At 42.4% G+C, this 14,502-nt stretch overlaps 1 protein-coding gene across 1 annotated transcript; it reads right to left on the bottom strand.

Annotated features, from left to right (window-relative positions):
* Positions 1-2,741: 2,741 nt before the first annotated feature.
* On the bottom strand, positions 2,742-14,002 carry LOC141192425 (uncharacterized). Its single transcript, XM_073661949.1, has 7 exons — positions 13,910-14,002; positions 9,049-9,188; positions 8,815-8,919; positions 8,609-8,732; positions 8,428-8,525; positions 8,141-8,231; positions 2,742-5,772 (listed from the first exon to the last, which is right to left on the bottom strand). Exons 2-7 carry the CDS (start codon positions 9,115-9,117, stop codon positions 4,394-4,396), a joined length of 1,866 nt encoding a protein of 621 aa, XP_073518050.1. The 5' UTR covers positions 9,118-9,188; positions 13,910-14,002; the 3' UTR covers positions 2,742-4,393.
* Positions 14,003-14,502: the final 500 nt, after the last annotated feature.

Raw genomic sequence — 14,502 nt, forward strand, 5'->3', positions numbered from 1 at the left:
GTGTACTGCAATCTGCTATATACCCTGCCTGCCTGCTTAGCATGGCGGCGCCAGGTCTGATATAGACCTGATGACGCTGTGCGGCCAGCCAATCACTGTAATGCAACAACCAACATGGCTGCGGCATTACAGTGTGTGGCAGAAAATCTCTGCATGTTGATTGGCGCTCTAAAGAGCGCCAAAAATGCAGTGAGTGGACCCGAGCTCCCGCCGAGCAACCCTGGAAAGCGTCACAAGAGCAGTGAGATGCTCGGGCATGCACCGAGCAGTAGCGAGCATGCTCGCTCATCACTAGTTACGGTTCATTACAACATTCCACTCTAAAGCGACAGAATTACATGACTATCTTATTAAATCATGGCCCATCTTAATGGCTGACCCCATATTGGCAAAATATCTACCAGAGAGACAGCAAATCACCTTCAGAAAGGGTAAAAATCTCTGTGATCATCTTATGAGAAGCCACTATTATCCTACCACTCCCCCTAATTTTTTTTAAAAGACCACCTCCAGTAAATGTATGTGTACCATGTGGTAGATGTGTGGCGTGTCATAATGTCGAACAAGCTAACTCTTTCACAGATTCCCAGGGCTCTAGGACCTATTACATCACCAAACCGATAACTTGTACCTCTAAAGCGGTGGTCTATTATGTGACATGCCTGTGTCCTAAAGTCTATGTAAGGCTCACAACTAGACAACTTAGGACAAGAATACGTGAACACGTCCTAGGTATTGAAGCGGCGGTAAATGAAACTGATATTTCTACGTTAAAAACTATTCCCAAGCATTTTAGAATACACCATAAGTGTGACGCATCTAAACTTAAAGTTCGGGGTATTGACATGATTACCACTAATATTAGGGACGGTAGAGTGAGCAAACTATTAGCCCAGAAAGAGAGCAGATGGATTTGGACTTTAAAAACACTCCATCCATTGGGCTTGAACGAAAATATTAGTTATGCCCCATTTCTCTGATCACCTATATCCACATTGTTTTAACTTTTTTCTATTTCTTTAGTGTTCCTCCATGAGAGTTAGTCCTTTTCTACCAAATATTCATAAAGGCATTACATAGTGATTGGCATGTTTGTATACGTGATATCTCCATTTCTATCCGTGAATGACGTTGATGACTTCCATTCTGCTATTGGATAACATGGACATAATTGCTGGCGCTGTATTGTCTCTCAAGATCTGTAACTTTTTTCTGTGTGCGCATTTTTTGTCCATACATTTATTATTGTATATATTTCGCATTTATAGATCGATATTTTGAGAGATATTTTCTTATATCTTATTATGCATTTACAGTATACTATGATCTCATATAATCATGTTATACTTCATGCGTTTCTTAAAGATATACTTTATTTGTTTTGTGATGGCCAATTAACTTCTCTGACTTATATATAATTGGCTATCGCCTATACCCCTTAGATATATATATACATTTGGACTATGCTATTATTGACAGTTTACCCCATTAAGCTACTTTATTTTTCTCTCCGGTTGTATTTGACTATATATGTCTGTGGACTGGGCGGTACGCATGGCTTCACTGTTCTCTGTGGTGTCCTCGCTGGTCGTATCAATATGTGCTCCATGACACGCTGTCACGTGGTTCCCCACGTGCTTGTGGCATCATGGAACATATGACGCAGTAGCCATGAATGCCGCGGTGTAGCGGTGATTGCCATGTGTCATGCCACGCCCTCCCTATACCCATTGGCGGAGAGACTACACCCCCCCTTTTCTATTGGCTCAAGGGTTTCTAAACCCTACCCACCTTCATTGATGCCACCTCCTGACGAAGGCAGCCGTGCTGAAACGCGCATCAGGAGCGTGTTCACATCCACTGTGGCTGTAAGTATTCTATAGGATTCATGCTACACTCTTTTTGCTGCCGTTCTTTAATCTTTTTTCCTACTTAGGTGCATTTTCTAGGCTTTAATATGTATTAGGATATACTTTTACTCTGTAGCCTAAGGGGTCAGGGCACTGATACCACTTATAAAGATCTGCTATCCCCGGTATGAGCTATCTAGATTAGTACCTATATATAGACAGCGGTATGACTAACCTCTTATATAGCAACTACTTCTGACCTACCTCATAAGCACCTGCACTTTTATTGAATGCTTCACTGTATTTTAACAATATATTCTTATTTTTTTTTGCAGCCCAATAATGTATTTACATCAGAAAAGAATCATGTTAATTTGTCTCAAGCTCCTCATTAGTGCTCCTCTATTGTTTTACTATTAACTGTCTCTGTGATTCATATTTTTTTCCTGTATAAATTAAAATTAATAAAATTTTGTAATTTTTTCACTACTATATGGGACTCTGACTTGAAGTTTTTTCCTCTTGTTTCTTATGTATGGAGGACTATGTGGGGCCCATTATACTGTATGGAGGACTATGTGGGGCCCATTATACTGTACACTGGTTGGCCCACGACTTTGTCAAAGTTTTTCATTTTGGCCCTCTGCATGTTTTGAGCTTTACATCCCTGATGTAAAATCAGTATGGGTAATATACATGGAAATGGCAATAATGCAAAGCAGCTAATTGGACTTTGCTACAAGCCTCCTAATATAGCTGAACACGTAGAGGATGATATGCTGCAACAAATTAAAAAGGCAACAAAAACATGTCATCGTCAAAAGTGTTGGCTCCCTTGAAATTGTTCCAGAAAATGAAGTAATTCTCCTAGAAAATTATTGAAATTACAAGTTTTGTTATACACGTTTATTTCCTTTGGATGTATTGGAACAACACAAGAAAACAGAGAAAAAAAGGCAAATTGAACATAATTTCACACAAAATAGGTCGGACAAAACTGTTGGCACCTTGCCAGAATTGTGGATAAACAACTATGTTTCAAGCATGTGAAGCTTGTTCAAACGCAATTTTGGGAAGTAACAGGTGTGGGCAATATGAAAATCACAAATAAAAAAGGGAGAAGTTGATTCAATCTTTGCATGATGTGCAAGGAGAAGAGAACTGTCTGAGGACTTGAGAACCAAAATTGTTGAAAAATATCAACAATTTCAAGGTTATAAGTCCATCTTTAGAGATCCACATGTTCCTTTGTCCAAGGTGCACAGCATAATCAATAAATTTACAACGCATACAGTCAAATATGGTAGAGGTTCAAAGGTGTTTTGGGGTTCCTTTGCTGCCTCTGACTGTGTGCAAGGCATCATGAAATCTGAAGATTAGCAAAGGATTTTGGGTCACAATGTAGTGCCTAGTGTCAGAAAGCTGGGTTTGCGTCCTAGGTCATGGGTCTTCCGGCATGACAATTACCCCAAACATACTTCAAGAAGCACCCAGAAAATGGATGGAAACAAAGTGCTGGAGAGTTCTGACCAGCAATGAGTCTGGATCTAAATCCCATTGAACACCTGTGGAGAGATCTTAAAATTGCTGTATGGAGAAAAATATTTCAGTTAGCCATTAGTCAGTAAGCTTTCGAGACTACTCAGGTCTCTTCATCAGGCATAGTATAACACAAAATCTGAAGAGTCACATATTTATACACAACAGGGCACAGGAATAATGCAATAGATAAGACAAGTGAAGTGAAGCAGAACTATCAGTTTCGGAAAAGGATAAGCAGTTGTGGCCGTAAAAATGTGTGGCCACAAGTAGATCTATTCTTTTTTTATTTTTTTGTGAGCCGAGAATTCATCCTTGTTTTAAGTTTTTGCCTTGTCTCCTCTACATATAGACCCCCAGTTGGACATTTGGTACATATAATTAAGTACATTACATTAGATGGGATGCAGCTGAAAGTCCCTGGGATCTTGAGGTCCTGATGTGACTTGGGAATCTTTATCTTGTCTGTGGTCATTATAAATGGACAGGTTTTACATACCGTATACAGTTGGTGAGGATGAACAAAGGTGAAACTATCCTCCCGGTCAGTTTGCTTTCCCTCCCAGTACCTTTTCATTCTAACTATGTTAGGTTTCTGGGAGATTATACTTGTTCCTTTTATTTTTGGTTCTCCTTAGCTTGCCTTCATTGCCCTATATGAATGTGTTTTTGTTTCTCATTCAGGGTTTTCGTATTTTACTTCATACTTTCCTTTCCCCTTGTTGACAGTGTGTTGCAGCCTCCATTCTGGTTCCTCAGGAGGTATGAGAAACTCCTCAACGACTTATTAGGGAGTTAGGTCTGTAGTGGCATTTTTAGTTGTACAGCTAGGGCCTTTCTTGTCTGTACAGAGACTAGTTGGGTGTAGTTTCAGCATTCTCCCCTGTGTGGGTTCTCCGGTGGTTATCAAGATGCACTTTCTGTTTAAAACATTTCCCACATTTGGAACATGAAAAAGGCTTCTCCCCTGTGTGAATTCTCTGATGTTTATTAAGATATGATTTCTATACAAAACATTTCCCACAATCTGAACATGAAAAAGGCTTCTCCGCTGTGTGAGTTCTCTGATGTTTGATAAGATTTGATTTTGTTGCAAAATATTTCCCACATTCTGAACATGAAAATGGCTTCTCTCCTGTGTGTGTTCTCTGATGGTTGATAAGAGTTGATTTCTCTGTAAAACTTTTTCCACATTCTGAACATGGAAAAGGCTTCTCCCCTGTGTGAGTTCTCTGATGTATATTAAGATATGATTTCTGTACAAAACATTTCCCACAATCTGAACATGAAAAAGGCTTCTCTCCTGTGTGAGTTCTCTGATGTTTGATAAGAGTTGAATTCTCTGTAAAACATTTCCCACATTCTGAACATGGAAAAGGCTTCTCCCCTGTGTGAGTTCTCTGATGTATATTAAAATTTGATTTCTGTACAAAGCATTTCCCACAATCTGAACATGAAAAAGGCTTCTCTCCTGTGTGAGTTCTCTGATGTTTGATAAGAGTTGATTTCTCTGTAAAACATTTCCCACATTCTGAACATGGAAAAGGCTTCTCCCCTATGTGAGTTCTCTGATGTGCGATAAGATTTGATTTCTCTGTAAAGCATTTCCCACATTCTGAACAGGAAAATGGCTTCTCTCCTTTGTGAGTTCTCTGATGTTTGATAAGAGTTGAATTCTCTGTAAAACATTTCCCACATTCTGAACATGGAAAAGGCTTCTCCCCTGTGTGAGTTCTCTGATGTGCGAAACGATTTGATTTCTCTGTAAAGCATTTCCCACATTCTGAACATGAAAAAGGCTTCTCTACTGTGTGAGTTCTCTGATGTTTGATAAGAGTTGATTTCTCTGTAAAACATTTCCCACATTCTGAACATGGAAAAGGCTTCTCACCTGTGTGAGTTCTCTGGTGTGCAATAAGATTTGATTTCTCTGTAAAGCATTTCCCACATTCTGAACAGGAAAATGGCTTCTCTCCTGTGTGAGTTATCTGGTGCCTATCAAGACTTGTTTTCTGATTAAAACATCTCCCACACTTGGAGCAAGAAAATCTATTATTCGCTGTGTGAATTTTTTGATGTTTAAGAAAAGACTTTTTGAGAGGAAAACTATTTCTATATTCTGAATGTGAAAATGGCTTCTTTGCTTTAGGAGCAGTTTGTTTTTTAATGCTTATTTTGTGACTTTGATTTTCCTTAGTAGTCGGTAATGAATCAGAAGACAGGACCTGTTTCAAAGGATCAGATGACAGATCTTTGCTGTGAAGGGATGATGGTAAATCTGGAGAAATGTCATTCATTTCAATTGTATCCTGTGGGATCTGAAAATTATCTGATTTGAAAATTGAAGATGTCGGCTGTCCCTCTGATCTCCTGGTACAGTCATCTGCCAAGAATAAAACCAATTATTATTTTTTAATAAAAAATCCTTGAGTTTTATATTTTTGAACATTTCTACTTAAATTGTCTGTAAAAAAGGCAAGTTATATTAAAAAATTCACTTATTCATCAGGACAATGACCATCTAATAGAAAACCTCATAGGATGAAGCAGTGGAGCGTGGTGTTCAACTGTTTGTTCATTCTGCCTCCCAAATATGGAGTAAAAGGCGCAGGCTCTGTCCAGCTACTAAGATTAGGGTGACTGGTACCTGTAGTACCATCCAGTCTGGCAGTACGGGTGTGTGTGCTGTCCAGCTGGATTAATCTGCTCCCTGCTTCAGCAATTTGGAAAGCACCGCACCCTGCTAAAGCTCAAAGCATATTACCAGAAGCTGCCAGATACAGCCTTGTTCTCCTCTGGTTCAGTCCTCTGTGCTCAGCTCCCGGCTTGTGTAGTTGTTTCCTGTTGTGACCTCGACCCGTTTACTGACTACTCTTGTGTCTGCTAATTTTGTATTTTCTCTGCCCTCCTGGCTCTGACCCGGCTACCTGACTATTCTTCTTCCCATCTCACACCACAGAACAGCAGGTGACACCGTGGCCCAAGCCAAGGGGTCTCTGTGTAGGTTCAGATCCATGTAGAGGGGTTAAAGGGTGATGAGTAAAGTAATTTGTAAAATCTGGGTAGATAGTGACAAGCCTGTTCGTGGTAGTCATCTTTTAAGCTTCCAGGTGACCAAGACCAGCTCCCCCAATACATTGTGTCTGCGAACTATTCCAGTAAAATCTGCATTCCTAATAGCTAAATGGCGCTTCTTCACTTCTTAACCTGCCATGTGCCCAAACAATAGTTTACAACCGTATATAGGGTATTGTCAGATTCAAAAGAAGTTGGAAAATTATTTGTAAGGTCCATTTGTTTCCTATTATCCTTTGTGAAGAATTCCAAAATTATCACCACATAAAGTGACACATGTCAGATTTGAAAAATGGGGCCTGATTAGAAACATAAAACTGGCTGCAGGAAGGGGTTAAATCAGAGGATTACTGAAGTCAAAAACTGTGAGTATAGACAATAAAACATCTACTGAAATGATCAAACTGAACAGTGATCATCAGAGAAAAATGAGTAATTAGTGGTGAAACCTCTCTGGGGTAATTAGAGTACGGGGCTCGGTGGCTCTTGGCAATCTAAACTATCGTAAGGGACAATATTTTCTGGCAGATGAGTGTCAAGAAGAAATATTAGACATTTAAAGTGAACTTTTTTATAATACTGCAGAGCTGAGGTGTCTTAAATTTAGATCTCGAGCATTTGAAAGAGGCAATGGAGACCTTTTTGAAAGAACTACCAGGGAGTTACAGACTCACATAAGTGAGGCCGGCCGATCCCACCACAATGAAACTATCATAGAAAATGAACTTGTAAAAAAAAGAAAGAATATATAAACATGTAACATCCCCAACAACAACGTATGTATGAAGGGAGAAATCCAACACTAAACTGGAGTTGCACTCATTTATGGTTGACCATTTGGCGCGAACAAGCCGGAACCCCGAACACGAACCTGAATTTGAAATGCCGAACAAATTCGCTCAATACTATTTATGATGTGGAGTGAATCCATGAAACCTGGGCTGGAGCCATGCCAACACATCTCCTGCAGGCGTGAATAAATGTATATTACAGCCATCAGCCACGCACAGCTTAGAGATATATCTTGGCACAGGTGTAATGTTTTTTGTTTAGTTTATCACAATCCTGTTTGAAGTTAGTTGGTTTTAAAAGAAATTGAAAAGTCAGGATAAAGGGAAACTCTGTTGTTATTATACAGAAATTCACACTTGGCCTCACTGGACATTTAATGTTGTCGATCATAAAAGTGAAGTTTGGCCAGAAAGACTGGACCTGGTCTTGTAGGGACCATATGAGCACATTCAGCAGCACAGAAGGGAGAGAAGGTAGATTCATCCAATAAGATATCAGGGTTCTAGGAAGCCAACAGCATCATTACCCTCCGCTTTCTCTTAGAGGCCCATCATATTTTTCTTCAAGTCATTTTTTAACTTGTCAGCACATTCTACGTACGCTGTCATTTGGCTTTATAGTTTACAGACCTGGGCAGGTAACGGTCAGTGTCTCCTAATCCCAGGGGGTAGGTGGATCCTCCAGGTTGTAAGTTCTATCGAAAAGGGCTTTCACAATTACACAAATTAATTTGAATATTTTTGGACGGAGGAGAATGTTGTGGTCTAGCGCCAAAATGGTGATCACACGATTGTGATACGGCGGACTACACCACTGATAAAGAAGCCACAGCCGGTGACTGAGAAGAATCTGTGAATTCTCTGTATTCAGTGGTTACTACTCACCAGGGTAGTCATATGTAGGAATCTCCTCTTTACACCGCTCATCACCCCTCACATATGTCTCTGTAGTATTAATATGGGTCAGATCTTCATCCTGAAGCAAATATTATAAAAGTCAAAGACAGACGGAGAAGTCACAAGTTTGATCGGCTCTAATCCTGCCATCTCCACCGTTCTCATAACACAAATATAAAACATAATAATGGTGGATAAAACAAAACTGAAGACATGACCTTTACAGCCGTCTACACATCATAGGGGAGATCTCATGACACCTTCTCTCCATCTACCTGATGATCCTGAGGAACATTGGGATCTTCTTGTTTACAGTCCTGTGGAAGAAGAGGACGGGGACATCTGTCTGGTGTTGTCCTCTTACTGGATAGAACTGGAGGAAACACATACAGGGACTGAATTCATTCTTTACATACAGATAATTATAGGCTGTGTGTATTTAGTCCTGTCTATTACCTGGTGATGTCAGGGGCTGGGGAACCTCCATCATGACGTCCCTGTACAGATCTTTGTGTCCTTCTAAATACTCCCACTCCTCCATGGAGAAATAGACAGCGACATCCTGACACCTTATAGGAACCTGACACATATAATGATACCGTCATCCCCCGATCCCTTCATAGCGTTACTGTATAATGTCCCAGCATTCCCAGCAGTGTCACCTCTCCAGTCAGCAGCTCAATCATCTTGTAGGCGAGTTCTAGGATCTTCTGGTCATTGATGTCCTCATGTATCAGGGGGTGAGATGGAGGCCTCATGATTAATCTCTGGTTATGGAGAGACACATTAATAAATCTTACTACAGACATTTCCAGAGTCCTCACCTCTCCAGTTCTGTTCATCTGTTATTCCCATAGATAAGAATGATGTAATGTGACGTCATCAGAATCTCTCACCTCTCCAGTAAGCCGGAAGAGGATCTCTAGGGTGAGGTGTAATATCCTCTCCACCATCTTGTCCATCATTTTCCTGGATAAATCAGGAAAATTTTCTTATATAGACAATCTTCACTGAGAGGATCCGGTATTTTAGAGATCTGAATGAGAAAAAGATAAGCTGATGGATAAGACCATTTTTCTGCAAACGATGATGCGGAATCCAAAATGTACCATGAGTACCCTTTATCCCTTAATCTGGTGTGCAGGTCTATTGCCTGTATATTAAAATCTGTGACATTCGAGCAGCACCTTCTCAACCGTAAAAATTGGCCCTTGGGTTTTCCTCTTTTTAAGGGGATGAGGGTGGTGGTTATCCCACTTCAATTTATTAGTGTTGAAGGTTTATGGTAGATGAGTGTCCCTAGGGTCCCATTACAATCCTTCCTGATCAGTACATACAGGAAAGGCAACTGGTAATAATTGGTGTTGGTCTGCTCCTTTAAACAAAATGTACTTTTCAGGTTATATCCTCAGTACCCTTTTCATCCCTTCTTTTGAGGCCCACACAGTCAGACTCTACCGGCCCTTCTCCCTGCCAGTGGCGGTTGTGTATTGCCCTCCGGGCCCCTCCCGTCAGTTTGTGGATCACTTTGCCACTTGGCTTCCAAACTTTCTATCCTATGACATCCCCACCCTCATCATGGGAGACTTTACCATCCCAATTGGCGATTCCCTCTCCCCATCTGCCGCTCATCTTTTATCGCTAACTTGGTTTTTCGGCCTTTCACAGCTTACTAATTCTCCTACACATGAAGATGGAAATACTCTTTGACCTGATCTTCGCCTGGCTCTGTTCAATACATGACTTTACTAACTCTCCTCTTCCGCTCTTTGATCACAACCTTCTTTTATTCTCTGTCAAGAACTGTCACCCTGCTCAAGACACCCCCACTTTCCACACTTATAGAAATATACATGCCATTAGCACCCAGAAATTTATGAAAACGTTGCAATGATCATTGGCCCCAATCTCCTCCCTCTCATGCCCTGACTCTGCACTGAAACATTATAACGAAACATTGCAATGCGCTCTGGATGAAGGCGCACCTCCTACACAGAGAACAACTCGGCACAGACGGCGACAACCCTGGAACACGCTGCAAACATGTTTTCTCCAGAGGTGCGCCAGGTGTGCCGAACGCCTGTGGACAAAATCTAATCTGGCTGAAGATTTCTTCCATTATAAATTTATGCTTAAAACCTATAACTCCGCCCTTCACCTCTCCAAACAAACTTACTTTAACAACCTCATCATCTCATGGTCCAATAATCCTAAACACCTGTTTGACACTTTTCACTCTCTCCTTAATCAAACAGCACAGGCCTCAACCACCAACCTCAGCACTGACGATCTGGCCAATTATTTCAAAGAAAAAATTGACCATATCCGACAGGAAATTTTCTCTCTATCCCCAAATGTTATGCATGCTCCTCCCTCCCACACTGCATCTTGCCCATTTTCTGACTTTGAACCAGTCACGGAAGAAGTGACAAGGCTCCTTGCTTCCTCTCGCTCTACCACCTGCACCAGTGACTCTATTCTCTCACATCTCCTTCAGTCCCTTTCTACAGCTGTCACCACTCACCTAACTAAAATATTCAACCTCTACCTCTCATCTTGTATTTTTCTCTCCTTTTTTAAACACGCCAGCATACATCCATTACTTAAAAAAAAATCCCTTGACCAGAACTGTGCTGCTAACTACAGACCTGTTTCCAATCTTCCCTTTCTCTAAACTCCTGTAACAACTGGTCCACTCCTGTCTAATACGCTATCTCTCTAATAACTCTCTTCTTGACCCTTTACAATCTGGTTTCCGCTCTTTACATTCTACTGAAACTGCACTCACTAAAGTCTCTAATGATCTACTAACAGCCAAATCTAATGGTCACTACTCCCTGCTGATTCCCCTGGATCTCTCTGCAGCATCCGACACTGTGGATCTACCTCTCTGACCGCTCCTTCACTGTGTCTTTTGCTGGCTCCTCTTCTTCTCCCCTTCCCCTTATTGTCGGGGTTCGTCAAGGATCAGTCCTAGAGGCCCTTCTTTTCTCCTTATATACCGCTCCTATTGGACAAACAATCAGCAGATTCGGTTTTTAGTACCATCTCTATGCCAAAGACACCCAATTATACACCTCTTCTCCGGACATCACCCCTGCATTATTACAAAATACCAGTGATTGTCTTTCCGCTGTCTCTAACACTATGTCCTCCCTCTATCTAAAATTGAATTTGTCAAAATTTGAACTACTCGTATTTCCTCTCTCCACTAACCTACTTATGCCCTATATTGCCATTTCTGTTTGTGACTCCATCATTACTTGCCAGCAACATGCCCGCTGTCTTGGGTTCATGCTTGATTCAGATCTTTCCTTCACTCCTCACATCAAATCACTCGCTCGCTCGTGTCATCTACACCTCAAAAACATCTCTAGAATCAGAAATTTTCTTACCTTTGACTCGGTAAAAACTATTACTGTAGCTCTTACTCATTCTCATCTGGACTATTGCAACTCTTTACTAATCGGTCTCCCTCTTTCTAAACTTTCCCCTCTCCAATCCGTCTTGAACGCAGCAGTCAGGGTCATATTCCTCACCAACTGACACAACGATGCCTCTTCCCTGTGCCAGTCATTGCACTGATTGCCCATCCAGTAAAGAGTTCAATATAAACTTATTGCTCTTACCCACAAAGCTATCCACGATTCAGCACCACTCTACATCACCTCCCTCGTCTCAGCCCACCACCCTACCAGTGCCCTCTGTTCAGCTAATGACTTAAAACTAAAATCCTCCGTAATCCGAACCTCTCACTCCTGTCTCCTAGATTTCTCGCATGCTGCACCAATTCTTTGGAATGCACTACCCAGGACAATTCGATTAATTCTCAATATCCACAGTTTTAAGCGTGCCCTAAAAACCCATTTCCTTAGACTGGCCTATCGCCTCAACACACTTATCTAACTGTCCCAGTTTGGCCCGTATTAAAATTTTCTTCAAAATCATGCTCATACCATCCATGCACTGAATAGCCTCTGTCTGTACTGTACACATACTGGCTGGCGATCAGTTCATGTGGTGTTATGTACTTACCCTATTTAGTATATTATGGCTGTATTATACAATATATGTACATTTTACCTTTTATGTCTCCCCTATTTCCTTACAGACTGTAAGCTTGCGAGCAGGGCCCTCACTCCTTTTAATATCTGAGTTATGCTTATTCTGGAAAGTCTGTATTGTCTGTATAAGTTCCCCCTAAAATTGTAAAGTGCTGTGGAGTATGTTGGCCCTATAAAAATAAAAATTATTATTATAATTAAATTCAGATGTAAATCTAAGGTCCACTCTATTGATCTTGAGTTCCCCAACAAATTAAAAAGATTGTTCACTCGTCCCTGACCAGATGATAAAAATGTAGTCAATATATTTGTACCATACCCCAATATATGGCTGCCATCACTTATGATCATCCCTGAATATTGCGGATTCCTCCCACCAGTCCAGGGATAAGTTAGCATATGAGGGTGCACAGAGGCTCCCCATCGCAGTACCCTTGAGCTGGTGGAAGTACTTCCTGTCAAAAAGAAAGTAGTTATGAGAGTGAATTTTAGAAGATCCTCCATGAAGTCATTATGTCTGCTACACTCTACTGATCTCGATTTCAAGAAATGTCTTACTCCTCTGATATCATCCTCATGCGGTATATTACTGTACAAAGCCACGATATCTAGTAAGGCCTGCTCCACTACATGCATGTATACATGCTCAAGGATCTATATGTAGGGGAGCAGGCAAAGGGAAAACCATTTTCCAACTGCAGGACCTCAGGCGGTACTGTGGAAACATTATACTGTGTGCGGGCATCATACATCCTGCATAAGGGGCATAATGGGGGCATCATACATACTGCATAAGGGGCATAATGGGGCATTACACTGTGTGGGGCATCATAGATACTGCATAAGGGGCATAATGGGGGCATTACACTGTGGGGGGCATCATACATCCTGCATAAGGGGCATAATGGGGGAATTACACTGTGGGGGGCATCATGCATCCTGCATAAGGGGCATAATGGGGGCATTACACTGTGGGGGCATCATGCATACTGCACAAGGGGTATAATGGGGGCATTACACTGTGTGGGGGCATCATACATCCAGCATAAGGGGCATAATGGAGGCATTACACTGTGTGGGGGCATCATACATACTGCATAAGGGGCATAATGGGGGCATTACACTGTGTGGGGGCATCATACATACTGCATAAGGGGCATAATGGGGGCATTACACTGTGTGGGGGCATCATACATCCTTCATAAGGGACATAATGGGGGCATTACACTGTGTGGGGGCATCATACATCCTGTATAAGGGGCATAATGGGGGCATTACACTGTGTGGGGGCATCATACATCCTGCATAAGGGACATAATGGGGGCATTACACTGTGGGGGGCAACATACATCCTGCATAAGGAGCATAATGGGGGCATTACACTGTGTGGGGGCATCATACATCCTGCATAAGGGACATAATGGGGGCATTACACTGTGTGGGGGCATCATACATCCTGCATAAGGGGCATAATGGGGGCATTACACTGTGGGGCCAGTAAAGGGGTCCTGTACTATGAGAACAATACGTTTCCTCCCTTCCTGTCTCCATAGTTGGGTCGTATGTATCTATTACAGGAAACAGAACAAAAACCTTATGATTCTTATAAAGGGGCAACACAAGACCCCCAAAAGAGCCTCCGTGCTGAAGGGGTTAATGCCCCCTGCGCCCAGTAATGGGGGTCTCCACATACCTCCACCTGCAGAGCCGCCACCACATATATGGCTGCTCTGAGCGCACAGGAGCTGTGATGAGGTCACAGAAGGGGAGGAGTCAGGGGTCACATGATCAGGGGCCTCAGTGGATGCAGGACTCTGCTGTGCTGGTTGTCATGGTGCTGGATGAGCTGAAGTTTATGTGTGGGGTCAGGAGGGGTTTACAGGGGGGATGTAGCAGAGCCGCGTGTGTATGAGGTGTACGGAGCGGAGCCGCGTGTGTACGAGGTGTACGGAGCGGAGCCGCGTGTGTGCGAGGTGTACGGAGCAGAGCCGCGTGTGTACGAAGTGTACGGAGCAAAGCCGCGTGTGTACGAGGTGTACGGAGCAGAGCCGTGTGTGTACGAGGTGAACGGAGCAGAGCCGCGTGTGTACGAGGTGAACTTAGCAGAGCCGTGTGTGTACGAGGTGTACGGAGCGGAGCCGCGTGTGTACGAGGTGTACGGAGCGGAGCCGCGTGTGTACGAGGTGTACGGAGCTGAGCCGCGTGTGTATGAGGTGTACGGAGCAGAGCCGCGTGTGTACGAGGTGTACGGAGTGGAGCCGCGCGTGTACGAGGTGTACGGAGCGG

The sequence above is a fragment of the Phyllobates terribilis genome, unplaced genomic scaffold, assembly GCF_046119375.1.
Source record: "Phyllobates terribilis strain yellow unplaced genomic scaffold, ASM4611937v1 Scaffold_61__1_contigs__length_8056638, whole genome shotgun sequence".
Lineage (NCBI taxonomy): Eukaryota > Metazoa > Chordata > Amphibia > Anura > Dendrobatidae > Phyllobates > Phyllobates terribilis.